The following is a 27,784-nucleotide window of genomic DNA, read 5'->3' on the forward strand; positions in this document are numbered from 1 at the left end:
ACCTCCCACCTTGTCAACTCAGAACCCGATAATTCTAGATGTTGCTGAACTATAACCTAACAAGATCCTGCTGCAAAATTCCAACTTCTGATCTGCTCATTTATTTGTTGAAGATCAATTCCACATTTCCTGCATTTACAAAACCACCGTGCAAAGAGGTTGAGGGATATTGTGTTGTTCAAAATGAACCAGTAACTCAGTGCATAATTGGAGAGGTTCTCCTGCAATGCAACAAAGTACAGTAGACAAACTAGACAACGAAGTAGAGGGAAATTACCCTTGCTATCAAGCAGAAAAAGATGGGTGGAGGTTAATTTCCCAGTAGGCCGTTAGTGAGTAGAAGACAATAACATGCTTTCCAGTCACTTAAAAAAAAACAGTAAGGACAAACACGTTGAGGCAAACACGTTGTCCAGATCAGCCTTGAGTCTTCCTTGTCCTTGCCTTACCATCTATCCATTATGTGAATCAACCCAAAATAATGTTGCTCTTCCCGTTCTCTTTATAATAGGAAATTCTTATTCCCTTATTTGTTGCCACATTCTTATCCCTCCCCATCTTAGAATTTAGAGTGGACACACTTGAGGGCCTGGATCTCTCTTTTTAATTGTTATTGTCCAAGCATGGGCAACCCTTTTCAGTCTTAGCATTTCCTTCCCAGTCTTATATTTTGTCTTCTGAGATTTGCGAGGAATGCATCAGTGATCCGGAGTTACAATCAAGTGGAGAGGTTTGAAGGCCTTCAGTCCTTTTGGGTAGATCTTTGGGACTTTCCACACTTTCAGAAGAAATTACCTATTCTGACCTTTAATTTGTGCCCCAGATGCTATAAACCATGCTAATGAAAACTGGCCATTTTTCAGTTAATTTTGTCAACCCAATCTAGGGAGGCTGTAGGGCAGTGATTCTCAACTTTTCTAATGCCGTGACCCCATAATACAGTTCCCCATGTTGTGGTGACCCCCAACCACTTATACAACATCGGGTGCCAGGGGCGTGGCCAAAGAAAAGGGGGAAAAAATGGCAGATAGCCTTGTTGGCGACCCCCGTAAAATGGTCGTTTGACCCCAAATGGGGTCCCGACCCACAGGTTGAGAACCACTGCTGTAGGGCAAGGTGGGATGAATTGGAGGCTGTGGTTTGTATGAAATCACCCATTCCTGCTGTACACCCTGCTTCCACACATTCTATTACCACTACTGGGAGATACCCACAATCATGATGACAACCATTTTTACAAAAATGGAGTTGCACTTTATTATAGCCACCATGAAGCCATTTTATAATTCAGTCCCTGTTGCAATTAATGTCAGGACATTTTGAGCGTTTGTTATAACTTACTGCCAGTTTCTTCTAAAGCCCTTCCCAGTGGACTGTTCCACCAAACCATCATCCCAGGTAATCCTTTCTCTGCGTTTGAAATCATAATCAGCTTCCCTCTCTCAACAATTTCCAAGTAAACCAACAGAGAACATGTTTTGCGCCGCCTTCTGTAAGAGGATGTACCATCAGTGATTGGCTCACGTAGAATTGTAGCTATTTGCATCTGCCTGGCCTCACGCTGTAATCTAAAACAACCAGGGACAATATTTCACACCTTAACAACCACACCCCTGTTTAATGCTTGCCAGATCCACAACTCCAGTCAATCCTGATACGCTTGCTGGAATGCATATCGCTTTGGTGGGCTATTTGAGGACTGCTCCCTAGGCAAATGCCCTTGTCAAAGATGCCAATTCAGTGACATACCTTGTTGATGCCCATATTTCCCCGGACATTCTCAGGAGTCACTGCGTAAAGGATGGCTGCCCCAACAATTCCTCCAGCCAACTGGGCCACCACATAGCAGACAGTCCTCACCAATGATACACGAGAGCCAAGCAGGAAGGCCACAGTCACTGCTGGATTGATGTGGGCTCCGCTAGCACGCCAGGCAATCTGGACAACTGTGGCTGCTGCCAAGTTGAAGGTGATAGAAATCTGCAGGATGGAGGGTGTCTCTGGCCAATCCAGAACAGACCCCAAGCCGAAAAAGACGTAGATGGCGGTGATCAGCAACTCAGTGAAGACAGCCCGGTAGAAAGCTATAGAAAGAAGTTCCTTACACATTCTGCAAGAAGCAAGAGGTGAAAAGTGCATATCTTCTGGTAGCCTTTTCTCTTCTGAGCAAGGGCCAAGGAAACACTATTTAAATGAGTGAGATTGCAACATTGGGCTAGACCAGGAAATTAAAGAGAAACTCCTGCAGTAGCCTCTCCTGCCCAGCCATTGGAGAACAAGGAAGGGCTCTAGCTGGGAAGCTTTGGGTGAGTCACATAAATCCAGTGGGGTAATCTTCAGCAACAGATTCTGGAAAAGAAACAGCAGAGGAAGGTCAGTTGTGCAGCTTTTGTCTCAAACTGCTACGTCCAAAAGCTCCTCATTCCTACCTAAGGAAGCCCATCATCGTTAGTCAGTGCTGGCGGAGACAACAGAAGAAGCTGGGGAGACATAGAAGCATAGAAAACTGATGGCAGAAAAAGACCTAGTGGTCCATTGAGTCTGCCCTTTGAGGTTTTTTTTTCTTTTTCTTTTTATTTATTTATTTATTTACTTATTTTTTGTTGAATGATGGGCATGTGTTTATCCCAAGCATGTTTAAACTCAGTTATTGATAATTGATCCACTACCTCCGCTGGAAGTTGGTTCCAAGCTTCCACAACTTTTTCTGTGAAGTAATACTTTCTAACATTACTTTTGAACCTCCCTCCTGTCAGTTTGAGGTTATGCTCCCATGTTCCTGATTTTTGCCTGATATTGAAAATACTGCCTTCTAGAACCTTATTCACACCCTTAATATATTTAAAAGTTTCAATCATGTCCCCTGTTTCCCTTCTGTCCTACAAAGCTGTAGGTATTTAGTTCCTCCAAAATCTCTCCCGATATGTTTTGTCCCTCAGACTTTCCACCATTTTTGTTGCCAGTCTCTGGACTCCCTCAATCTTATCAATATCTTTTTCTAAGGGAGGTCTCTAGAGCTGGACTCAGTATTCCAAATAGGGTCTGACTAAAGCCCTATATAGCAGGATTTTGGAAAACAGACCTCCAATACAGCCCTGGGTTTCTATGTGGAGAAGCACCATTCATTGCCTCCAAGGTTGGCATGTCTGTCCTTAATTAAGGGCAAGCTTCTCTTTGAGTGACAAGACATTTCTCAGCTCCCTCCCTCATGGCATCCTGACTCTGCTCAGTGTCATCAGAAGCAGATGCTTAACGATATTCAAGCAGCAGCTTAGGAGAGATACAGTGATTATAGAAAGACTGAGGCTGAAAGCTACTTGCAGGAAGGAAAATATCAAAATAACTGTGTTCAAAGGGTGGAGATAACTGCCTAGGCATTACCTGGTAACCTCTAGTTATCTTGGGCTACACCTCTCATACAGATCCTAGCTGGCTGGGGACAATGGAACATATAGGAACATATAGGGAAAAGGAGTGTTAATTTACAGACTGGGAGAAAACCATCTGCTACTTCCTTTCACGGGAAGCTTTCTCCACCCGTAATTTCAGCTGACAAGACCTTCCTGAATACTTTGAAAGGCTTTCTTCTTGGGCTTAAGCTATCAATCCATTCATACACATTCAACCTATTTTAAAATATCAGTGACCTCAAGTAGGCTCAGTGTTTTCACATTAGTAAAATATTCCTTAGTCTTGGCAAACAATTGTTGCTTTGTCAGTGCAATTTGATAGCTCCCTATTAAGGAGAACGACCAAAAGGAGCTTTGTTCAAATTCCAAGAAATCATTTCTCCCTTGCTTGGAGCAGAAGAGCACCTGGAATAATAATGTTCCAATAATAATAATAATGAGAATAATGAGAAAAGACCCCCCTCCTCCCCTGGTCTTCATGCTTCTTTCTCCTCTTCCCCCCCCCGCCCCCATTTTTAATTTTTTAATGATAAAATTTTAGCATTTAAAATTTTTATTGTTATTACTGTTTTATCTTTTTAATGCTTCTGGTTGTAATGTTTGTAAGCTGCCCAGAGTCACCCTCTGAGCAAGATGGGCAGCACATAAATCCAATAAATAAATACATATGACCTCCCTCCCCAAAGCTAACAGCCAAACCCTGATAAGACCTTTCATCAAACTTTGCTTCCCTGGTTTTGTGCTCATGTTAGAGGGAACATTGCTGCTACTCTAGGGGAGAAGATGAAGGTCTTTTTTTGTCTGACTTGACAATATGGGAATGTATAGTGTTGAATTAGTGTTGAACATGGTCAGTTGTAAGATAAGATTGATAGTTCTTGCTGAAATGTGCTCATATTCCTCCTCCTCCATCTAAAACAGTTTAATATTGTTATGTATTGAATATATATAAAGTTGTGTTAATCCCTGCTAAAGTGAAATTAACTTAACTCCAACTGCTTGTGAAGCTAAAATGAAACTAACCTTAAGATGACCCTGACTGTTAACTCCAACTATTTTGGAGGGAAACTTTGAACATTCATATTTGGGCAGGTTTTTCAAGTATTCTGATTGGTTAAGGCCCTGTGGGCTCAGAGTATAAATTACAGGCAATTGCCTGCAGTTCTGCAGTTATAGTTTGACTCAATAAATAATGTTGTAATTATGCTGGTCTGTTCCTTGCCTACTGAAGCCCACTACACAATAAATATTATGCAGAATTAAGGTAGGGCCAAACCTGAAGTGCATCTTAAGGCTCTGTTACGTGTATCTTGTTTGCTCTTTCTACAAAGTTGGGTCTTGGAATCAGCCACTAAAAGGAAAACATAGCAATTGCCAGGTTATAAACAATATGCAGAAGATAAATCATAATGGGGGAAGCTTAAAAAAAACACATTAATCATGGGCCACTTTCAGTGCAACTTGCTGGCAAGCAGCTCTGACGTCTTCAGTTTTCCCAGGGTATATCAATTCTACAAATAAATTTGTTTCCCATTCAGCCTCTTCTCTGAAATAATCCTGAGAATTATAGTTGCCTGAAAATTCAGAGAATTCTTCATCCCTAATCCTCTTCCTCTATGCTAGAAGTCATTCCTCTATTCTCCAGAGGACAGGAGGGAATTTTAAAATGAGTTTACCTTATACTATTTCCCCCTTCAAGAATGATATGAAATCTAGAGGTCTTTCTGGACTCACTTGAAGAAAAGGTGTCAGCTGAAAGCTTTTGCACAACTCCATCTGGTGTGCCAGTTTCACATTTTCTAGATTGGAAGGCACGTCAGAAATCATTTGACTCATACCCATCTACTACCACTGTTTCTCAAGCTGTACTGGTTGCCAGTTTGTTTCTGGGTGTAGTTCAAGGTGCATGTGTTACCTATGAAACCCTTCATGGCCTAGGCCAGAGGTAGCGAACCTATGGCACACGTACCAGAGGCGGCACTCAGAGCCCTCTCTGTGGGCATGCATGGGACTGGCCTCTGCCGCCCTGGCCCTGCCCACCAAGTCTGCCATGACCACCATGGCCATGCCTACCTGGCACCCACGATAAATAAGTGGGTTTTGGGTTGCAGTTTGGGCACTGGGTCTCTAAAAGGTTCATCATCACTGGCCTAGGCCAGGGGTAGGCAATCTTGGCTCTTTTATGACTCGTGGACTTCAGTTCACAGAATTCCTGGGCCAGCTGGCTCAGGAATTCTGGGAGTTGAAGTCCACGAGTCATAAAAGAGCCAAGGTTGCCTACCCCTGGCCTAGGGCTTGGTTACCTGAGGGACTGCCTATCTCCCATAGCATCTGCCTAGCTGATTCAGTCCTACAGGGTTGCATGCTCTGAGTTCCTTTGATTAAAGAAAGTTATCTATTGGAAACCAGAAGCAGGCTTTCTGGGCAGCAGCCTCTGCCCTCTAGAACAAGATTCTCTTTCTCCTTCCCCCCCCCCCCAAATTTGGATGGTCCCCACTTTGGTATTGTTTAGAAGACCTGTGAAGGCACAGTTCTACAGCCAGCCTTGGTGCAGGTGAGGGAGAGTGAAGAACCCTCAGGAAAGGGTGATCAGTAAAAGTTGTTGGAAATGAGGGTGGAGGAACAGAATGAGATTGAGATTGTTTAGCTTCTTCCTCCCAATCATATTTGCTGAAATTGTTCCCTTAAAATATGCAAGGCTATTGCTATCTCCAGATTTCTCTCCAAGGCCATGGCGATGGAGCCTAACAGATTCCACATGCCTATGGTGCAAGCTACGGATGACACATCTCACTTGCAGGCTAGAAACAAGATATGGAGGAAGAACAGAAGGAAACATTTTGGGGGAAAATCTTTTTGATGTGTCTTAAAACCTCTGGATATCTGCTAAAATCTTGTGTTGTGTGGGAATGAGAATTCATTGTACTTAGTTGCTGCTGTAATAAATTTGTACTGTATCCCATTATCTAAAAATCGGGAGTCGAAAGGAAGTGATATAAAAATACACTAAGCCACCTCCCCCTTGCTTTTAAAGCCCTTCTTCAATTTTATAAATTGGCAGCTTGTGTTTGCAAGATAGTTGCCCTCTTAAACATGGTCTTTAAAACAGGATAGAAATGTTGTCTATTAAGTTTTTCAGAAAGGCACTTACAGAATGGACAGAATGATATAGGGTCTCCTGTTTGTGCAGGGGGTTCAACTAGAAGGTAGTAGTAGTAGTAATAGTAGTAGTAGTAGTAGTAGTAGTAGTAGTAGTAATTGCAAAAGGTGGCCTTACTAGGAACTGCTTCCATCCTGGACAATATCTGTAATACCATCAAACATCCACATCTGCCTATCCCAGGTCCTTGGTAAGGACTCAATAGGTAGACAAAAATGCCAAATCCAATCTGAACATCTGGCTGACTGTGCAATGATCCATAATAATAATAATAATAATAATAATAATAATAATAAAGTTGGAAGGGACCTTGTAGGTCGTCTAGTCCAACCCCCTCCCCCGCTCAGGCAGGAAACCCTATACCATTTCAGACTAATGGCTGTCCAGTCTCTTCTTAAAAACTTCCAGTGTTGGAGCATTCACCACTTCTGGAGGCAGGTTGTTCCACTGGTTAATTGTTCTAACTGTCAGGAAGTTTCTCCTTAGTTCTAGGTTGCTTCTCTCCTTGGTTAGTTTCCATCCGTTGCTTCTTGACCTGCCTTCAGGCGCTTTGGAGAATAGCTTGACTCCCTCTTCTCCAAGGTCTATTCTAACCCTGTTATTCTATGTTCTAATAGTGAAAGTGCCAAGCTTATGAATGAATCCATAATGTACAGTAATGTGAAGCTGAGAAGGAGATAAAATCAGATCTCTACTGCCCATCATGATTTATACACAGGATCCACCTAAAACTACAGCCGCAGTGTAGTTGACATCTGCCTGCACACTAAGAGCCACAGCACTCACCAACCCAATACTTTGTGATGCTATGATGGAAAAATTTGGACCCATGCTTCATAGTTTTTACACGGGCTCTACTTGAAATTTCTGTCAAAAACAGAAATTGTATCTGTTATGTCCTGAGCCTGTGAAGGCAGGCTCGGGGCATTGCAATGGTTCCGGGCAGGTACAAGCTGCCCAGGACCAGACTGGCTGTCGCCAGCACTCGCGCGCATGCGTGAAGTGCAAGCGCGCCAAATGTTGCAGTTTGGCCCGGGGATCGCCTATAAAAGGAGCAGGGAGACTTGGGTGTTGTCGGTGTCTTGTAACCAGTATGTTGAACACAATAAAGAGGCTCCTGAAAACTACAACTGCTTCTTGCGTCATTTGCCATTTCGCTGAGGACTTAACAGTATCTGCAAAACATTAAACCATAACAATCATGGATGCGACAAGTTTTGTCTCTCCCATGGAAAAGAGATCATTCTCTTAGTTCTCTTTTAGTTTTGTTTTTGTTTTTTAAAAAACACGTTTGTACAGATATAAACCAAATACAGTTAAAATACAAAATATACACCATAAAAGGCCTGTTTATAGCAAAAACTAAGCATATATACACTATGTTTTGATCCAACCATTTCTAGCAATTGTTGTCAAGGCACAGACTATGGGAATTTTGGGAAAGCCTTTGAGTCGTGTCATTTAATAAGAAGCATACAACTGTCTGCTGGAACCATTAGCAGACTGGAGAAAAAATTAGCTCCATCCTCCAAAACAAAATTTGGCTCTCTGTATTTGTTTCAATCAGCAGACCCACAAATGGGCCTCAACCAAGACAGCTTTAATTGGAGAGAAAAGTAACATATTCCAAACAAAAAATGAAGTTGGTTACAGTATTTATTCCTACTTCCTAACTTGTACAACAATTCAAAAGATTGCTAAATCAGCTTAAAACTCCTTAAAATTTATAAAAAATGGACCTAAAATTAAGCATCACCCCATATCATGTATCTTTGTAACAGAATAATTAGCCATAAACTGTAAAAACACAGCTATCAATGAACAAGGTAGTGTAATACACAATGTTCAAATCATAAAAATAAATGAAATATAAGGAGTTCTGTCTTAATTTTTCCTCCACACTCCCAGAGGCTCAACAACTCATTTTTTGGCAGTGAAACAGAGCAATCCAGAAATATTTCAGCCACTTCTACATAGATTTATGTCTGTAAAGTCAAAGGAGCAGCTAAACAATGATATTACCCACAAAATTTGACAGATGAATATGGCTTAAGGGAAAAGAATCGTTTTGAATGAATACTTTACAGACTAAATAAACTCAGATTAAAATTTGCACCTCCTGACACGCACAGAATACTTGCAACTAAAACTATTTTTTTGTAATATATTTTATTGATTTTTTTAAAAAACATAAATCACAATAATTGGCGAACAGTGTGTTGTCTGAGTTACATTTGTAAAACAATCATTAATAATTGATTTCTATAATCCATAATCCACATAATGGTTTTAGTTGATTTCCTCTTTTCCCAAAATATCCTCTTTTGCAAATTGAGTTAATACAATTCTTATTGTTTTGATAGATAACAAATATATAATTTTTCCCAATATTCCTAAAAATAATAATCATATCAATATAATATTTCTTTTCTATCCAATCATTTTGGTTGCCTTATCATAGATCCTGTTACAGTCCTTATTTTAATTTGTTTCTTCCACCAAATTCTAGGTATTCTTACTGGTTAAGATTTTTTCAAAAATTAATTACTTTTAAAAATTTAACTCTATTTTTCCATATGAACCATCTCACAGGAATAGATAAAACAATAAAAAAAGAAAGGACAGCAAGAGTAAAGAAACATAAAAAATAACATACTACTTAAAATATATATCCCTCCTAAGCTCCCGAGCAGGGAGTTGGACTAAATGACCTCCAAGGTCCCTTCCAACTTTATTATTATTAATAATAATATTTGTTTCCAAAAATTCTTATTCTTTTTAACCATAATTAAAAATATGTTTAATCTTTAAACATTCCATTTAATACATCTAGTCATCTAATCCTTTAATCTTATTAAAAACATTTTTTAAATTATCCATTATAATTTTCATAAATTCAATCACATTTAAGTATGTAAAACATTTCCTTTATCTAAGTCATTTCAACTTTTTTATATTACTCATATCAAGAAAGAGAACAAAAAAAGGGAAAAAAGCATACTATATTATTTAGGGAATTCGTTCCTCTTAGAATGACATATATATTCCAAAACTTTTCTATTTCTTTAACCATATTCAAACAAATGTTTCTTTTTTAAGTATTCTCTCTGGTAAGTCCCATCATCTATTTTCTTGGTTTCCATTTTAGTCTTTTTCCTTTGCCCAGTATCTTTCTTAATGTATTTTGCTGAATCAAAAAGTTTTTCCGTATGTTCGTAAATGTTACTGTAGATATAAAAAAGTAAATCAGGTGATACTGAGCTTCAAATCTCTCTTCCCCATGATAGGTGCACATTAGGTGTACCGTGATGAGTACACTCATCTTGATGAGTACTCTGAGAATCAACCACAATTAAAAGGAAGCATTTAGCAATTCAGGAGATACAGGAAACCCAAATTCTGAAAGACAAGAAAGGAAGGAAAAGGGATAAATTCACATTTTTCAGAAGGTTAAAATCAAGATATCAGGTATTCAGAACCCTCTTGAAAGACTTTTGGAATTTAGGGTATTGCCTAAGCTCCAGCTTTCAATTAATTAATCTACATATCAACAAAATAAAGAGTTGGAAAGGACCTTGGAGGACTTTTAGTCCAACCCCCTGCCGGCCTGCGGGCTGGACGCGTCACAAGGAAACTGCGCCCACCCCATTGCCGGCAATGGGGGAAAAGTTCCGATATGTCGTGTGACGTCACGTGACATCGCGAGTTTGACATGTCTGATGTAAGGGTAATTAAAGTCCCCCATTACTATTGTGATGTGCTTCCTACATGCCTTAGTTAACTGACCAGCAAAAAGTTCATTTATTACCTCTGATTGGTTGGTGGCTTATAGTATGCATCTATGCCAATGTCATTTCCCCCCCTTTTATATTGACCCAAATGCATTCAAGCCGGTTTTCATCATTGTGCTGCTCTATTTCTGTAGAAATGTAGTTATTTTTTATATATAATGCAACTCCATCTCCTCTTTTCTTAGGTCTGTTTCTTTTAAATAATTTAAATCCCTCTAGCTGTATGTTCCATTCATGGGTTTCATCCTACTAAGTTTCCATAATGGCAGCAATATCATATCTGTCTTCATTTACTTGAATTTCTAGTTCACTCTATTTGTTCTTCATACTTGTGGGCATTGGTGTATAGACATTTGAGTCCTTTTTGTATGACCCTGTGTTCACCTTTTACATAACCTGTTTTTTGTCTTCCTCTTTTTCCTTACCACTTGTTTGATTAGTGCACATGGTGTGGTGCACTATCAGAAGCTTGATTTTCCTTGACAGCCAATTGATATTCTTAACCACACAAACATCTACTGTATGTTAGAAGTACTGATAACCCCGTTAGTTTTAGATTGCTGGGGACAGAAATGTTCCCTATCGATTAACTCTCTGTCCTCATTATTTAGTTTTATGTTTCTCCAAAAAAACCTCTGAATTTAGTACTAAGTTACTCAGTCCCTTTCTTTGATGGATGCAAACCATCTCCTTTGTATACAGTAGCTTTTCATCATGACAGCTGCAAACAACATGACCAATATAATCAAAACCTTCTGCTTTACACCATTCCTTTAGCCACACATTGAACTCTGCTATACACTGCAAAGGTGCAGCTTAAACTTATTTGTATAGCCTAGATTAGAATTTCTCAACCTCGGCTACTTTAAGATGTGTAGACTCCAGCTCCTGTGCTGGCTGGGGAATTCTGGGAATTGAAGTCCACATATCTTCAAGAGGCTAAGATAAAAACATATAGCCTTTGGTGGTGTGGTGGTTTAAGGCAAAAATGAGCATAGCTGCTTTAGTTTAATGCTATATTTGGGCAGAGTGGAAGAGAGAAATGTTAGCTGTAAACAATGGCAAGGTTCTTAGCCTGATGGGTCTCTGCAAAAAATAGGATCTGAGTCAGAAAGATAGATAGATATCTTTTTATTCATGCATAAGTAAAGGATAGGACTCCTAGAGGTACAAAGTGAGAAGACCCTTAAAAAGGGGAGAAATTGCTTTATATACTATTCAACATATTTGATTTGGAATGTGTTCAATTGGCCAGCAACATTTGAGTCATCAAGCATCTAGAGCAGTGGTTCTCAACCTGTGGGTCGGGACCCCATTTGGGGTCGAACGACCATTTCACGGGGGTCGCCAAACAAGGCTGTCCGCCATTTTTTCCCCCTTTTCTTTGGCCAGGCCCCTGGCACCCGGTATGTATAAGTGGTTGGGGGTCACCACAACATGGGGAACTGTATTATGGGGTTGCGGCATTAGAAAGGTTGAGAACCACTGATCTAGAGAGCACAGCCAGCAATTATACATCTATCATGTAATAGTTCATACCATCCCATAATATTCTTAGCAAGATCTTGTTAATGCCTAATTGCATATTCTGGAGGTGTGTTTGCCACATTATAATGTGTGTTTAGGTTAGTTCAACTTTCTGGGCAGACTCTAGCTGGTCTAGCTTATCACAATCCAGATTCTTACTATCAGAATCCACATTCTTGCTTGTTACTTCAAACTAGAAACATTAATCAAAGATGCTCCTTGTTACTGAAAACAATCACTCAAAGAGTTACCCCTTCTCCTGCTCCCATCAGAAATACCTAGTAAATTTACTCTTAAAAATAGGGTAGTAGTAGAGTGAGGCAACATCGACCTTAATGTAGCTTCTTGGAAGCATTTAGGCCCTAACATATTTCATGCCTATTCCAGGAAGAAACATGGAATGCATTAGAAAATGTATCCACGATTCTGATCCTTATGGGGAACAGGCTGAAAGAAAGATCTGATTACCGTGAATGGGCGATATGCTTTGAAACCTCAAGGTCATTCATTGTGGTTTTGGAGTTAAGATTTAATTAATAGCACCTGCATTCTAATTTGAAAGGGCTGTGCTACTTCTTTCAACAGTCTTGTCTGCTAAAAAAAAAAAAAAATTGAAGCTATGGAGAGGCTTTAAAGAAGGAAGGATAACCGGCTCCTACACATTGATCGGGAAGGCTGATTGTTTAATTAAATTTACCTTCCTTTTTTTAAAAAAAAGATAAAGACTTCAATTCTAGCTTTGATCTCAATTCTTGGACAAGTTCGAACTGTTCCTACTTTCAGCCCCTCTCCATGGTGACACCTGAAAGTCCTTGAACATTACAGCGATCCTTCAGGTGCGAGCTGAGAACTGTTTGTAGAAGACAGCAGTTCGGCAAAAGGAAATCCCTCTTGACAATTCAGAGCAATTTTCTACCAGAGACGTTGGAAAAGCAGTTTCTTGGATTTTGAGTACTGCATCTCAGCTAAATCTTTGGAGAGGAACTATTAGTGACTGCACACTACTAGATGCAAGAGCTCTGATTTCCTGACATTGCTCTCCTTATGCATTTAAACAAGATAGAAAAACACATTTTAAGACCACCAGGTGCAAAAATATGCAATGTACTGCTTCTCTTTAGCTCTGCAATGAACCGGCCTTTTTTGTTGTATATGTAGTATGTTTAGGTGTGTGTCATATAAGTGTTCATTTTGAGAGCGGGCAATTAAATTTCATTTTTGATGTGTGCCGTTGTGCCCATAGTAAAAAACGACAATAAAGGTTATCTTGCCTTGTCTTATCTTGTCTTATCTTTATCATCTTTATCATCATCTTTATCTTTATCTTATCATTTTAATTCTGGTGGAAAATCAGCTGAGGAGAAAAGAGTAATTTGATCCAGTAAACAGCCTGTGATTCATTATTAAGAACTGCATGCAGGCACATAATGGATTTATTGCATGACGGGGTGTTTTTAATATACCTAAAAAAGACTCAAGGCGAGTCATATATATGACCTGTGAATTAAAGCCTCACCGTCTTTGCTTCAGCATTTAGGGAAGTTATTAAAGAAACTATTACACTTTAAAAAATCAAGACCCTCCTTTGACTCTCTGAAAATCACACAAACATGTTGTCAAAAGTAAGACTATAGAGTGCAATATTGTAGGCTTACCTGAGACCCAATCTCAGAATTCAAATGAGGCTTACTTCTAAGTAAATATGTTGAGAGTTACTCCAGTTGCTTATCTTAGAACTTTGTAAAGTGTCCTTTGCTAACTGGTTCTTGCTCATATCAGGTATTAGACAAACCAGTGGCTTGGTTTGTACAATAAAATCAGCAGAAATCCAATTATTTGTCAAAGTCACCATTGTCTTCCCTTTCTCCCATCTCAGTTTAAATCCTCTATTATGGGATTAGCTATGCCATGCATCTGCCGAAAGGAGCTGTAGTTCACAGAAGCTTATGCATTTTAATACATTTGTCTATCTGAAAAAATACCACCTGACTCCTGATTTATAGAATATTTCATAACATGGTTTTTCTTCTTGTAGTTCTGTGTAAGTTTACAGAGTCACTGTGTTGTCCTAAAAATATATTCACTATTCAATGAAGCACTAATGGTAAAATAACAGGTTTAGTAATATTTTGAATATTATCTATGTATCTTCCAAATATTATCTATGTATCTTCCAAAGGTGTTTATCACCATCTTTCTCCAAGCTTTTTTTCTTTTGTTGTGACAATAAGTTGTTCCTAATATAGAAATAACCATAACATTTGTTTTTTGAAAATATGCTATATATTAGGACTACTTTATTTGGACTAGTGAAATCCAATTGACCATGAGATGGCAGTAGAGAGTTACATATAAAATACTAGCTCTTTGCTGCCACCTATTGGTTGCCTGGATTTTTCAACCTGGATATAATAGTACTAGTACATAGATATGCAAGTGATATAAATGCAAAATCTGTTCTAATCATAGGAAAAAAAGGTTGGGGTGTTGCTTCATTCTTCTGCCTTACTATTGACTAGCTTAAAGTGCAAAGGTTAGTGCCTGTCTGAATCCTTAAGGGTCTATGGGCAGGAATTTACATATAAATGTTAACTAGATAGTTCAATAGGTTTCATGGGGTTTCCATGCTTTATAGAATATTCTGCAAGCCACTGTACAAAGGTAATAGATTTTTATTGTTGATAGTTAGTTTTGTTTCCTTGTTCCTATACAGAGAAAAGGAAGTTTCCACCACATGTTTGCATTCTGATTTAAAGAAGTCCTGCGGGAGTGGGGCGGTCTATACATTTTAATAAATAAATAAATAAATTTTCTTGTTCTAAAACTTCAGCTTCTGTATAATACATTATATTTGATGCTACTATATTGTTGATGCTGACAGAGATATAGAAAAGTGCACTTCATACAAAGGAAGAAAATGTTTTAAATATGAGTAAAAATCCCATCCTTGCATTTGCTGACCAAAATGTCAGGGACAACTCAACTCTTCATCCACAACTGAGCTCAACATTTCACTGTTAAGTGAGTTTTGCCCCATTTTACGACTTTTCTTGCCACAGTTGTTAAGGGAATCGCTGCAGTTGTTAAATTAGTAACCTGGTTGTTAAGTGTATCTGGCTTCCCCATTGACGTTGCTTGTCAGGTCATAAAAGGGGATCACATGACCCCCCCAGGAGACTGCAACCGTATAAATATGAATCAGTTCCCAAGCATCTAAATCTTGATCACGTGACCATGGACATGCTACAACGGTCATAAATATGAAAAATGGTCATAAGTCACTTTTTTCAATCCTGTTGTAACTTTGAACGGTCACTAAATGAATTGTTGTAAGTCAAGGACTACCTGTGTTTGCATTCTGGCCAGTTTATTTTCCTATAAATTTTGTTTTTATCACTGAAGAAATATAGGCAGACATTTATTCATTTTTATTGCTCTTATTGCTGTGAAAAAAAGCTAACGGAAAATTGAACCTTGGAACCCCATATAAAAGACTATAGAGTGAGACCTTTGGCTAGAATAGTATTTACCCAAGCAAAACGAGAGGGCAGAAGAAAATCCCATACCAATTTGTACATAAAACATCTCAAAGTCTCTCTTTATTGGTACTGTACCTTTAAATAGCAAGGGGCCATTGCAGAAAAGTGCCCAAAGCAGCTATCTATGTATAAACACAATAACTTTTGTTTGACAGGATGAATTGACACATTCTAAAAGTAAATTATGTGGGATGAAAAATTGGTCTGCAAATTTGAGAACAAAAAAAAATCCCTTTAAATGTCAAGATGTCTTGAAAAAGAAGTGCCATTTAGGTACAGAGGGATAGGAAATATCACGGGCATAGATCTCGAATAGGTTCAAGGTTGGAGACAGTTGAATTTACGGTGTATCCAATTGCCCGTGTAAAAGGAAGATGGAATTGCTGGGCTGTTTACAGCTAGTTTTAGCTAGAAATGGACTTCACAACATTTTTGGTTGAAACTCCGTTTTTTTTTTTTTTTTTTTTTGGTCTCTGCTTCCCTTTTGGGAGGCCCTTACAAATTTGAGATCTCCTACAAATTCCTGGAAGAATCCTGTGGTAGGCTTATGAAGAAAAAAAAAACTCATACCATCCTGTCTGACAGAAGTAACAGGTTCAAGGCTAACTGCCCTTGATTTGTTGTAATGTAGACAAATTAACTGTAACATTTTAGTAGGGAATCCAACTTCTGCCAGGGCTCTGTTCCACCCAGGGTGTAAATAATTTACTGCTTGTTGCCTATTGCTTGTCAAGGATCATGTGAGATTGTTTCTAGAAGTGTTTTAAGAACTATGCTAATTTGTGTACTGGGGCTCTCAATTTGTGATTTACTCCTCCAGAACTGTTGCTCTGCAGAATAAATGTAACAATTTCTCATCTGGTGTGATAATTGGCTACTTTGCACCAGGAAAAAAAAATGAATCTAGCATTGCCTGGGCCATGGGTAGGCAACCTTGGCTCTTTTATGATTCGTGGATTTCAACTCCCAGAATTCCTGAGTCAGCCATGCTGAGGGGAAAGGGAGAGGTTTCCAAGCTGAGCCATGCTGGCTCAGGAATTCTGGGAGTTGAAGTCCACGAGTTATAAAAGAGCCAAGGCTGCCTACCCCTGGCCTAGGCCAATCCACTGTCTGGCCAACAACAATTTCAGGTAAGAAAGTTGGGGCTCTTGCTACAGGTAAACCTCAACTTACAACCATTCATTTAGTGGCCGTTCAAATTTACAATGGCACTGAAAAAACTGACTTATGACTGTTTTTCACTTGCAGCATCCCCATGGTCACGTGATCAAAATCCAGATGCTTGCCACCTGGTTCATATTTATGATGGCTGCAGTGTCCTGGGTCACGTAATTACATCTTGCGATCTTCTGAGAAAGCAAGTCAATGGGGAAGCCAGATTCCTTAACAACCATGTTACTAACTTAACAACTGCAGTGATACACTTAACAACTGTGGCAAGAAAGTTCAAAAAATGGAGCAAAATTCACTTAGCAACCGTCTCCCTTAGCAACAAAAGTTGTGGTCAGTTGTGGTCATAGGTCAAGGGCTACCTGTACAGCTATACCCTCAATGGTTTGTGCTGGTCCTTTGGAAGGGAGAGCCTGCCTATAACTCCTTTCTTCCTAGGACAGAAAGTGAGTAAATGAATCAAAAATAGCATTTTGTAAAACTGGCATTTTGTAACTGGCTATGCCCACCATGGCAACCATTATATAACAGGCAAACTCTCTATGGGGGGGGGGTGGCACTTTGTGGAAACACCTACGATCTGTGTTTAAAATTTCCAATTTGCGCACTGGCTTAAAAAGCTTGCTGGTCCCTATACAGGTTCTTCATTTGAGTTCTTTTGCCCTGGTTTTCAAACTTTCATTCTTTTACATCTTTTGAGCAGTTTTTAAATGAAGGCTTCTGGCACTCCCAATGAAAAGTCACTAAGCAATGGTTTCCTTTTTCCTTCTTGGCATTTTCTTTCTTCTTAAGAAGAACAATGTGTGGGAGAACAGAGAAGAGTTTTATGTGGAAAGTGGCATAATTTTGTTGCCTCCATACATTTCCAAGAATGGGGCACATCAAATGCAAAATAACACCCTCACCTAGAAGCGATGCTTCCTCTCCAGTAAAATCAGACACAGGAATACACCAACAATAGCACCAGAGAAAATCACAAGGCAGTGTAATGTAATCTCACAATTGTACTCTGTTGCTTGGGGTGTTTACCTGAGCTTGATTTCCAGTGGCATTTTAAAGGAATTGAGCCGAGAATGATTACTGATGCAGGAGCCTGGCTTTCTATGGGGACAGTTGTTCTGATCAGGGAATAGAAGCGCCAAAATTTTAGTAATTTAATTGGGGCAATTGACATGCTTTCCAGGGCAGCCTGACAGATCAAACGATTCCAGCAAAGTGCATTGTCAGCCACAGAAGAGAAGCTTAACTTTGCAGATGTCAGCGTGAGGCATGTGTTAATAAGGCTAAGGGCACACGAAGCAGATTGGTAAGAAGGTGGCAATTCTATCAGGGATTTTAAAACTGAGTTTTAAAAGAATCATAGCACTAGAGTCATACAGAGCGCCCTAGGAGCCACATTAAACTGTTAGAAAGTTGTAAAACCAACCCCACAATAGATTTTTCTAGCAACCTATGTTGTCAACAAGAAGCTTTTGTTCTGGAAAGATTGTCATACCTGTCCTGTCCCAGCCTACGTGAGTCCTTGTTAAGCTCATAAGGACAAACCCCTCTTCCAGAAACAGGCTGGAACCGCAGGAAAAAACCAATCCCCTTTTATTATTCACAGACCTGAGTCAACCTCCAACGCAAACAAACACAGTTCACCGCAACTTGATTCCTCAACACAAACAGTTACCTTTGGCAACCAGCACCTCCCACATCTCCCCTTTTATTATGCAGCCAATGCTTTCTCCTTTGCCTTTGGAGCCACCCCTTTGCATTCCTCTGTCCTACTATCTTTTCTTGTTGGCGTTTATGTGCATCCTGGATATCTCCCTGCTGTGATTCATCACTGTCCAACTCAGACTCCCAGCACAGTTCTGTCTCAGTTTGAGTGCGAGTAGAGGGGCCAGGCTCCACGTCAGACTGTAAATCTTGAAGTTGCTCAGAGCCTTCCTCTGACTCTGATGTCCATCCAGGCCCCTCCTCCTCTGATTCCTCAGACTCAGCTGCCGGGTCCACTGGCTGACAAGGAATCACAACAATGCCTGAGGATCATGTCCATCTGAGTCCAATTTATATTTTAAGGGAATTTATTCTCAGGGAAGATAATATGGTTGTGGACTCACACAGTCCATTTCTGTTCTTTCTTTGGCTAATTTTTACATTGCCTGACAGTATCATTTATTACCACTTAAATTTGATGGATGAGAACTCAAAAATGTCTTTAAAAATACTTGTTATTTAAAAAAGAGAAAGAAATACAAGATTACATTTCCAGGTTCTACCCAGTAAAAAAAATCCCCCAGGTTAGATTATCTCAGAATTAAAACTGCCAATGCTTTTTCCCTTTTGAAATTCTTTTCAAAGTTCCTGAGTCGAAATGACAGATTAGAGCTTCTTGCTCAGCCCATTAGCACCTCTATAAAAATCAAAGCCTCTTTCCTTCAGGCATTCCTCTCCTACCAACATCCATGAATCGTAGGAATATAAATAAGTGTATTTATATTTGATATTTCTAGGGCACTCAGTCTTCCAGAGTTAACAAATACAAATAGTAAAAATCAAACATAACCAGCACCCCCAAAACAGACGAGGCAACAACTAGGAGAAGCCAATTTTGTCAGATCTTATTGAGAAATTATAGGAGACAAGACAATCCCTCAAGTAACTAGGCCCTAAAAGATATTAGATTCGCCTGCCTCTGGTGACTAATGAACCCTGATGTGTTCTAGAAAGAACTGGGGGTTATTCCTAATGGTCCTTTCCACAATCCAGCTTTATCATTGCTTGGAGCCAGAGGGCAGCTGAGGCTTTGGATTGGTTCACGCCCATGCAGCCTCTCTCCTTTTGTGTAACTCGTTGTTGTCCACCATTTGCAGAAGCTGAGGCAGATGAAACAGGGGAAGCAACGTCTGGAACTTTGCTGGAGGTTGATGAGGGATTCACTTGATCAAACCCAGTGGAAGCCACTATTAAGCCCTATCTAATATCACTAAAGCAGCAAAGTGACCATATTTCTCTGTCCTTATTGCATACATCGATAGTCACCTGCTAGCCTTGGGAGGGTGACTCAAGCTCTCCTGGGGAAGGAAGACTCAGAAGTTCATCTACAGGGCTGTGTGGCAAAATGTGCAAAGCATCTGTTGGATAAATTGCTCAAATTTGTTCCCACATAAACACAAGCTTTGGTAGAGATCCAATGGAGATGTCTGAATGCCAGTATTGTCTGGCTATCTGATAACAGTTTGAACTCGTGGACCTGAGGAAATGGATAGGCTCTTTATGATTGTGAGCTTAGTTACCTGCTTCTTAGATCCATGCCCTTACCTGCTGAGGTGGCTTGAGACTGAGATGTATCATTGGCACTAATAATACCAGAATCCAAAGTGACAGAAGGCCTGGTTCAGGGGCCTCTTGTACATTTTAAATAGGAGGGTTGAGAGCATCAAGCCTTGAGTTATCCTGCAAACCAGGGACTTTGCCTGTATCTCTTTCCTTCTGCCTGAAGAGAGGAGAAGAACCGCCAAAGCGCCATGTCTCCCAGTCTCACTCCCTGCAGTCAGTCCAGAAGGAGACAGGGACCGATGATGCTGAAAGCCACCAAGAACCAAGATGGTTACATCTCCCCATCCTGGCTCCAGCACAGGTCATCTGCAAGTGTTATTAATGCGTTCTCCTTATGCCACAGGCTACAATCATACCAGAAATGGTCTATATCAATGATGGTGAACCTTTTAGAGACGAAGTGCCCAAAAACTGGCCCTGCCCTGCCCCACCCCCTGTCCCGCCCTGCTCCACCCCTTGCCCCGCCCCCATTCCTCCCCACCCTGCCCAGAAGGCCACTCACTGCTTCCAGGGCCCACTGCAGATCACCCAGGCAGTCCAGCAGCGCCATGGCGGCCACACCCTCTGCCCATGCCCCGCAGTATCAACTGTGCATGATGGGGTGTGAGGGCAGAGTCTTGTCTATGCTGCCTGGCTGCCATGTCCTTGGCTGCGCTGCTCTGCGTGGGCCATGCTCAGTGGCGACTCTCCTCAAGGGGGGCTGCTGGTGAGAGGGTCGCGGGCCTGGAGGCAAGGTGAGGCAACGGCACGTGTGCCCACAGAGAGTGCTCCAAGTACCGCCTCTGGCACCCGTGCCACAGGTTCGCCACCACTGATCTAGATAATCTATTTTCTCAGCTCTTTCTCTTTCTAGGCAAGATGCTGTTTATCCTGCTTCTTTTTAAGAAATAGAGGAGATAGTAAAATGGTAGTAAGAAGAAATATACTCATAGATCTTTATGTGACTTCCATAGCTTCAGTAAGCCTATTAGTATCCGTTTTACCAATTGCAAAGCTTTCCTTAAAAAGATTGTTTTCTCCAAAAATATACAACTTAAATTAATATTTTCTAACATTATCCAGCATCTCTCTGGATTTTTCATTATTAAAGACAGACAGCATGTATTTCAGTCAAAATGCCCAAGAATATTATTTCAAATTTGGAATGCCACCCCCTCTCATTAAAATGTAAATGTAGCAGTTTCTTTTTTAAAAGAAATCAAGGTCGTTTTGCATCAAAATAAAAAGTTCAAGATTTGCACTGCTAATTTTTTAATTCTACTTCCCTCTTTAAAATTGGGATTAAAGAGAAATTAGGCACTGCATTATACTGATTACAAGGGATGCAGATTTTCATTCAAGCAGATAGGCTCGTGGCCAAATTCTGACGTATGCTTAATATACATTATAATGGTACAAATGGATATTCATAAAAAAGTATAAATTATTAATACAATAAAAAATACAATCAAAAATTGGAGATGACAAATCTTTGAAGGAGATAAGGGAAGTTCTGATAAGGAAACGGCACTTTGGCAGCACATATACTAAAATTGGAACGATACAGGAAGGGTGAAGACCTTGTTTATAACTGACGAAGATCAGAAGCCACTTTGTACATACTTATTTTATTTTTCTTTATCATGCTTTCCTCTTTTTCTTTTTTCTTTTTCTTTTTTGCATTCCTTTCTTTCTTTTTTCTTTCTTTCATCAAAATCTTTAATAAAAATATTTTTTAAAAATAAGGGAAGTCCTTTGAAAAGAATACTAGAAAGGAAATAAGTATGAAAAAAAACAGTTCCTACATTTCCCTACCCTCTCCAACAACTTTACAGGAATAGACTTCATGTTGTTGCATAACTGGCTGCTCACCCCAGCTAACATTTCATAAACAGACAAAACAAATACAAATAAACCCTGTTGGATTGCAAGGCAAAGGAACAGGGGACTGGAGGCTAAAACATACAAGGAACGGCTGCTGGAATTGGGTATGTCTAGTTTAATGAAGAGAAGGACGAGGGGGGACATGATAGCAGCGTTCCACTATCTCAGGGGCTGCCACAAAGAAGAGGGAGTCAAGCTATTCTCCAAAGCACCTGAAGGCAGGACAATGGAAACTAATCAAGGAGAGAAGCAACCTAGAACTAAGGAGAAACTTCCTGACAGTTAGAACAATTAACTAGTTGAACAACCTGCCTCCAGAAGCTGTGAATGCTCCAACACTGGAAGTTTTTAAGAAGAGACTGGATAGCCATTTGTCCAAAATGGTATAGGTTTTCCTGCCTGAGCAGGGGGTTGGACTAGATCAGACATGTCAAACACAAGGCCTGGGAGCCAGGTGCGGCCCGCAAAGTGGTTTCATGTGGCCTGCAAAGCCATCCTGGAAACAGCGAGGGAATGGCCCCCGCTGCCTTGGCCTGGTCCAGTCAGCCTGGAGCCAATATACAATTTTGTGGTGGCCATCTATACTGAAACGCATTCAGTCTTAGCTCCACAAGGCCGTCTGGAAACAGCGAGGAACCAGCCCCTGCCGCATCAGCCCCACCTCCTGGATGCATGCTGGGGAGGTGTCACCCTTTGTGAGGCATGAACAAATGCACCGTTGCCTGGAAGTGTCCAGCAAATTGCCCTTGCCTACTTCACATATCCGCCTTAATGGGTTCTGGGGGAGGGGTTTCGGCAGGCAGCGGGGCGCTCTCCTCACAGCGCCGAGAGGCTGAGCCGGGCGGTGCAAATCCAAAAAGAAACGCAAGGCCGCCCAGCTCCCAGCCTGCCCAGTTTCAGCAGGCAGCAATGAGCAAAGCTGGAGAGCTTTGCACCGCCTGGCTCAACCTCTCGGTACTGTGAGGAGAGTGCCCCGCTGCCTGCCAAAACCGGGCAGGCTGGGCGACATCATGCTTCTTTTTGCACTGCCCAGTTCAGCCTCTTGGCGCTGTGAGGAAAGCGCCCCGCTGCCTGCTGAAACCGGGCAGGCTGGGGTTGGGCAGCATTGCACAGGTAACGTTGACTCTCACGCTGCTCGTGGCATCCCCTCCTCCAGAGGTACCAAGCCAGATATGTGAAGTAGGTGAGGGCCATGTGCTGGCCACTTCCAGGAGATGGTGCATTTCTTCGGAGGGTGACACCTCTCTAGTTGCGTTTCTTGCCTGTTTTTCTCCCTCCCTCATCTCAAATATTTTCCCACCACTCTGTACTTAGGAAGGAAAGAAGGACAGGGAGGTCTGAGGGAAGTCCTGCCTTAGTTCTGCTCTGCTGCCCTTTCACCATCCTCTTGCCCCCTCCTCCTGGCCTATCCTGGGGGTCTCCCATCCTATTGCTCCTCCCATGGAGAGGAAATGGGCCTCCCTCTGACTTTGCCCTCATACCCATCATGAGCAACCTGGGTAAGGAGAGCAAACACAGCAACAGCAGCCTTGAAAAGGAGGTAAGTGCAGCTGGGCACCCCCTTGGGGAAGTGGGGCTGGGCTTGGTGCCGCGGGTGCTCGAGGGCCAGGCTGGGCATTTGACCTCTGTTGTCCAGGGCTCCCGGCAGCCCGACCGCCATCCAGCCCCCCCCTGCATGGCCTGAGAAGAACAGTGAGGCTCCTCCAGTGGACCATACCTTGGCACTTGCCCTGGTCCCACCCCTTTCTGTCAGAGACCTTCAGATCTGTCCCATTCCTGCCCAGGCCCCCACAGGCCCCCTTGACACGAATGATGCAGAGCTGGCCATGCCCACCTAGTAGGCCACACCCACTCTATTCACACCTACCCAGTAGGCCGCACCCACCCTGGCCACCCCCCCACCCCCCCTGAGAGCAACCGCAATGCTGATGCGGCCCTCAATGAAATTGAGTTTGACACCCCTGGACTAGATGATCTCCAAGGTCCCTTCAAACTTTATTATTATTATTATTATTATTATTATAGGGATCCCTATATACCATAGGGATATGGTATTTCAGGAATGTGCACTGATTACTAATAAAAGAATAACAAAAACATTTAGGTCTTTTGTCAGCATTTTTTGGGAAGAAAAGTAAGGCACTATTAAAGTTTTTATTAATAGCTACTAGATTAGTCACAGCAAACTATTGGAATTATCAAAGAAAAATTGGTATGATAAACTATGGTCTATTGCCTTAATGGATAAATTAACATATAAATTGAAACCATTTAAGGAATATACAGTGTATATATTATATATTATTGTATAAACTACTCAACATTGAAAACTGTAATCAACCATCTACATCACATTATGAGAGACCATAAAATTTTTAAGTATTGTGAATTGAATATATATGTTACAGATTAATATTCATAATGCCCTTGCTTTGGAAGATGTTAAAGATCTATTGATTAAAATTTGTCATACGCTGCCTAGAGTCACTTTCTGTGAGATGAGCAGCCATATAAATGTGATTAATAAATGAATAAATTTTGTGAAATGTTACTGTTTGCAGAGTTGTTAACATAAAATAAAGAAAAGAGGAAAAGGAAAGATCAGCAATGGGCTCAGCTGCTGACAAATAACCTGGCACTTTCCTTGTTCCATCTTTGCCTGTACCAACTGGCTCTGGCTTAACTATGTACAGTATTACAATCCAATTCAGATCTTTTTAATGTCCTCAGCATACTTTATTTCTGTTCTGTTTCAGGAAAAGAGGCATTGAGACGAAGCAACGAGTTCCAACACTCTCCTTTATTGCAACCAACAGAACAGGTTTTAAAATGGTGCGGCCCCCTTTTATAGCTCCCCTGCACAATACCTTGCTGGCCAATCATTGCAAAGGCTGGAAGCAGCCTTTCTTGTCCTGGGCATCCACATGGTCTGTCTGGGCCAATCGCTGCAGCTGTGCCTGCCGGCCCAGGACATAACAATTTCTATATCTGTAAAGTTTATTTAGTTTTGCTGATATGCACTATCCCTATAAGATTCTTACTGATTTTTTTCCTCTTTTAAAAATGCAATATTCAGTACATCCATTAACTTGTTTGACAAGCACATTTCCAAAGTTTAATATGAGAAGCTGATTTTAGTATCTTCTCTCACTGTATTTTTAATTTATTACTTTTCATTTCCAGTTCCATCAATATTTTATAAAAACATACCATCATATGTTCATTTAAATATTTAAACCATTATATGTCATCATTTTACACTCAAAACATTTTGTTAGCAACAGAATTCATATTGTTTTTCTTTCAAAAGTAGTACAAAAAGAAGAAATTTAATTCTGAACTTGTATAGAGCTCATCAAACTTGAAAAATACTCCCCCTAGTACAACTGTTGCAATCCTAACTCTCCTTCCAAGTTGTTAATAGAGTAAATTTAATTGATCTCCTAGGACTTAAAACGTCTGAGAAAACTTGCTTATGCTTCTATCACACGGCCTGATTCCAATTAAGCTAGCAGTTTCTTGTTTTTTTTTCAGAAACCACTGGCAGAACTTGATACCATAAATTATTTATACTATATAATAGGGCGAGCTCAGAATATCATAAATTCTGCATAAAGGGATATGTATCCGTGCTTTTTCTTTTGAGTATAGGATTTCTTTTACAAGATGGTGCATTTGCAAGATGATTTTACAAGATAATATAACCTTTCAAAGAGCCCATTACAAGTTCTTCTTTTTAGGTAGTTTTTGTTACTATTTCTTTATGTTCTAGGCTGCACATTGGCCAGAAATGATGGAGCTGGGAAAAATAACTAAATCTGACTCATGTTTAAACATAATTAAAATTAAATGAATTTACTGCACTTAATATGATTCTTTCCCATATATTCCCTCCTCCCCCCGGTTATTGCATTCATTTTGCACTCGCTTTTGGAATTTGGAGGACCATTTATAGCCCTGTAGTCATGCAGATTCATGCTGTCACAAATGAAGGTGAATATACCTGTTTTGGGATAATATTGCAGGATCCCCAATCTGGGTTGGTCACCAGGACCAGAGGATTTGTCTTTTGAGCTTTCAGACTCAGGCTGGAGCCCCCATCCTCAGGAATTTCTCTCTACCAAAATGTGTGCTTTAGGCAGTTCTGTGTGTGTATTTATATGGTGCTGTTGTTTACTTGTGCTACCAAGCCCTCACCTCCTAAGTACTTGATAAGCTGGTGGTAAATCAGCATTCCTCTTGACTGACAAGGGGCCTGTTTCCCAGGCTTCAATCACTTCCCTGGCTGTTTTTGTGCTGCTCATCCTACAATCTTCATAGCTGCAAAATTGAATTTATGTCCGTGTTCATTGCAGTGTGAGGCTATCAAGGAGTTTGGGTCTCCTCATCTGACCGCTCGCTTGTGTTCTTGCATGCTACCATATTCCTCTATCACAGTGGTTCTCAACCTTTCTAATGCCGCAACCCCATAATACAGTTCCCCATGTTGTGGTGACCCCCAACCACTTATACATCACCGGGTGCCAGGGGCGTGGCCAAAGAAAAGGGGGAAAAAATGGCGGACAGCCTTGTTTGGCGACCCCCGTGAAATGGTCATTCAACCCCAAATGGGGTCCCGACCCACAGCTTGAGAACCACTGCTCTATCATATTTAATGAGGCGAATGCAGAATATCGCAAGATCTAAGAGACACAATGATTTGTTTTATTTTTCATCAGTGTTTGTACCGAGGTATGGTTACAGTTGCATTCGTTTTCATTTCCACCCTCTCCCCCTATCAGTTTGCACAGAAGGAAAGAATAGAGCTTTGTAGACTCTTCCTTGCCCAGAATTGCACTCACCCAGTCATGATTTAAGAAGTAATATTTTCCTTTAAATTGGATGCTTGTTTCCTATTCCCTCCTCCTCTTTTCCTTCTTTTTTATGGCTTGTGAATCTAAGGACTGAGGCTTTCTTTTACTGACCACTTGTAAAATGCTGCTATCCAATCTTCTTTTAACAATTAGGAAATTGTCTCTTATGTAATCTAGAATAAGGTGGGAGGTGAAGTCCAACATATCAGAAAGGTCCTATCTTGGGGCAGACAATATTATTCAGTTGAACAGGAAACATTTTTTTCATACTTGAAGCTATTTATTTGTAGTAGTGCAAAACAACCTTGAAGTTTGAGTCAATGGGGATTATAAATTATATTCAATTTATAATCGTGTTACTAAACATCTGCAGTGATTCACTTAACAACTTTGGCAAAAAAAGGTTGTAAAATGGGGCAAAACTCATTTAACAACTGTCTTGCTTAGCAATGGAAATTTTGGACTCAGTTGTAAGTTGAGGACTACCTGTACTATATATATGTTTTCTGAGGTTTTTGCGGGTGTTTGTATGTAGGTCTTTGGTTGTTCAGGTTTTCTCCCGCGTAAAATTGGAAGTGTCTTGGTGACGTTTCGACGAAGTCCCATTCGTCATCTTCAGGCTGATGTTTTCAGCTTCGTGCTTCGAGCAGCAATGTGTGGTCTTAGCTGTTTCTTCCTTTTAACTGCCAGTGGGGGTATGAACTGATTGGGTGGTAGCTTGGCTGTGTTCTGATTGGGTGGAGGTGTGTTCTGATTGGTTAGGGGCTTGGCTGTGCTCTGATTGGCTGGGGGGTTGGCTGTGCTCTGATTGGCTGGGGGTTGGCTGTGCTCTGATTGGCTGGGGGAGTGTTCTGTTTGGTTGTGCTCAGGTTAGTCTGAGTTGCAGGGGGGTTTAAGATTTTGGGCTGCCTTGCTATTTTTTGGCTTCGCATTTGTGATTGTGCCTCATCTTCATGGAGGGTGTCAGTTTGCTTCATGTATGGATTGGAGGGGTTTAAAGTGGCTAATGATGCAGCTGTGGTCTGGCTTCTGGTTTGTGGTCGTGCCTCATCATCGGTGTGGCTTTGGGTTTGCTTTTTGCGTGGATGGGTGGTGGTGACAGGATCTTTGGGGTTTCTAAGGATGGTGGATATCCAAAGAAATA

At 40.8% G+C, this 27,784-nt stretch overlaps 1 protein-coding gene across 3 annotated transcripts in view; it reads right to left on the minus strand.

The window, feature by feature from the left end:
* The window catches only part of LOC120305447 (aquaporin-6-like), a 37,121-nt gene extending 11,186 nt beyond the window's left edge, over positions 1 to 25,935 (minus strand). For 2 of the 3 annotated variants that reach the window (XM_039337310.1, XM_039337312.1), the window contains exon 1: positions 1,750 to 2,686. In XM_039337310.1, the coding sequence (XP_039193244.1) occupies positions 1,750 to 2,139 (390 nt within the window). In that variant the 5' untranslated portion in view covers positions 2,140 to 2,686. Of the gene's footprint in view, positions 1 to 1,749; positions 2,687 to 25,790 lie in introns of those variants that run through there. The other variant, XM_039337311.1, reaches the window with a different exon arrangement.
* Between the last annotated feature and the right edge of the window lie 1,849 nt (positions 25,936 to 27,784).

The sequence above is a fragment of the Crotalus tigris genome, unplaced genomic scaffold, assembly GCF_016545835.1.
Source record: "Crotalus tigris isolate CLP2741 ecotype Arizona unplaced genomic scaffold, ASM1654583v1 scf7180000017674.1595824, whole genome shotgun sequence".
Taxonomy (NCBI): Eukaryota; Metazoa; Chordata; class Lepidosauria; order Squamata; family Viperidae; genus Crotalus; species Crotalus tigris.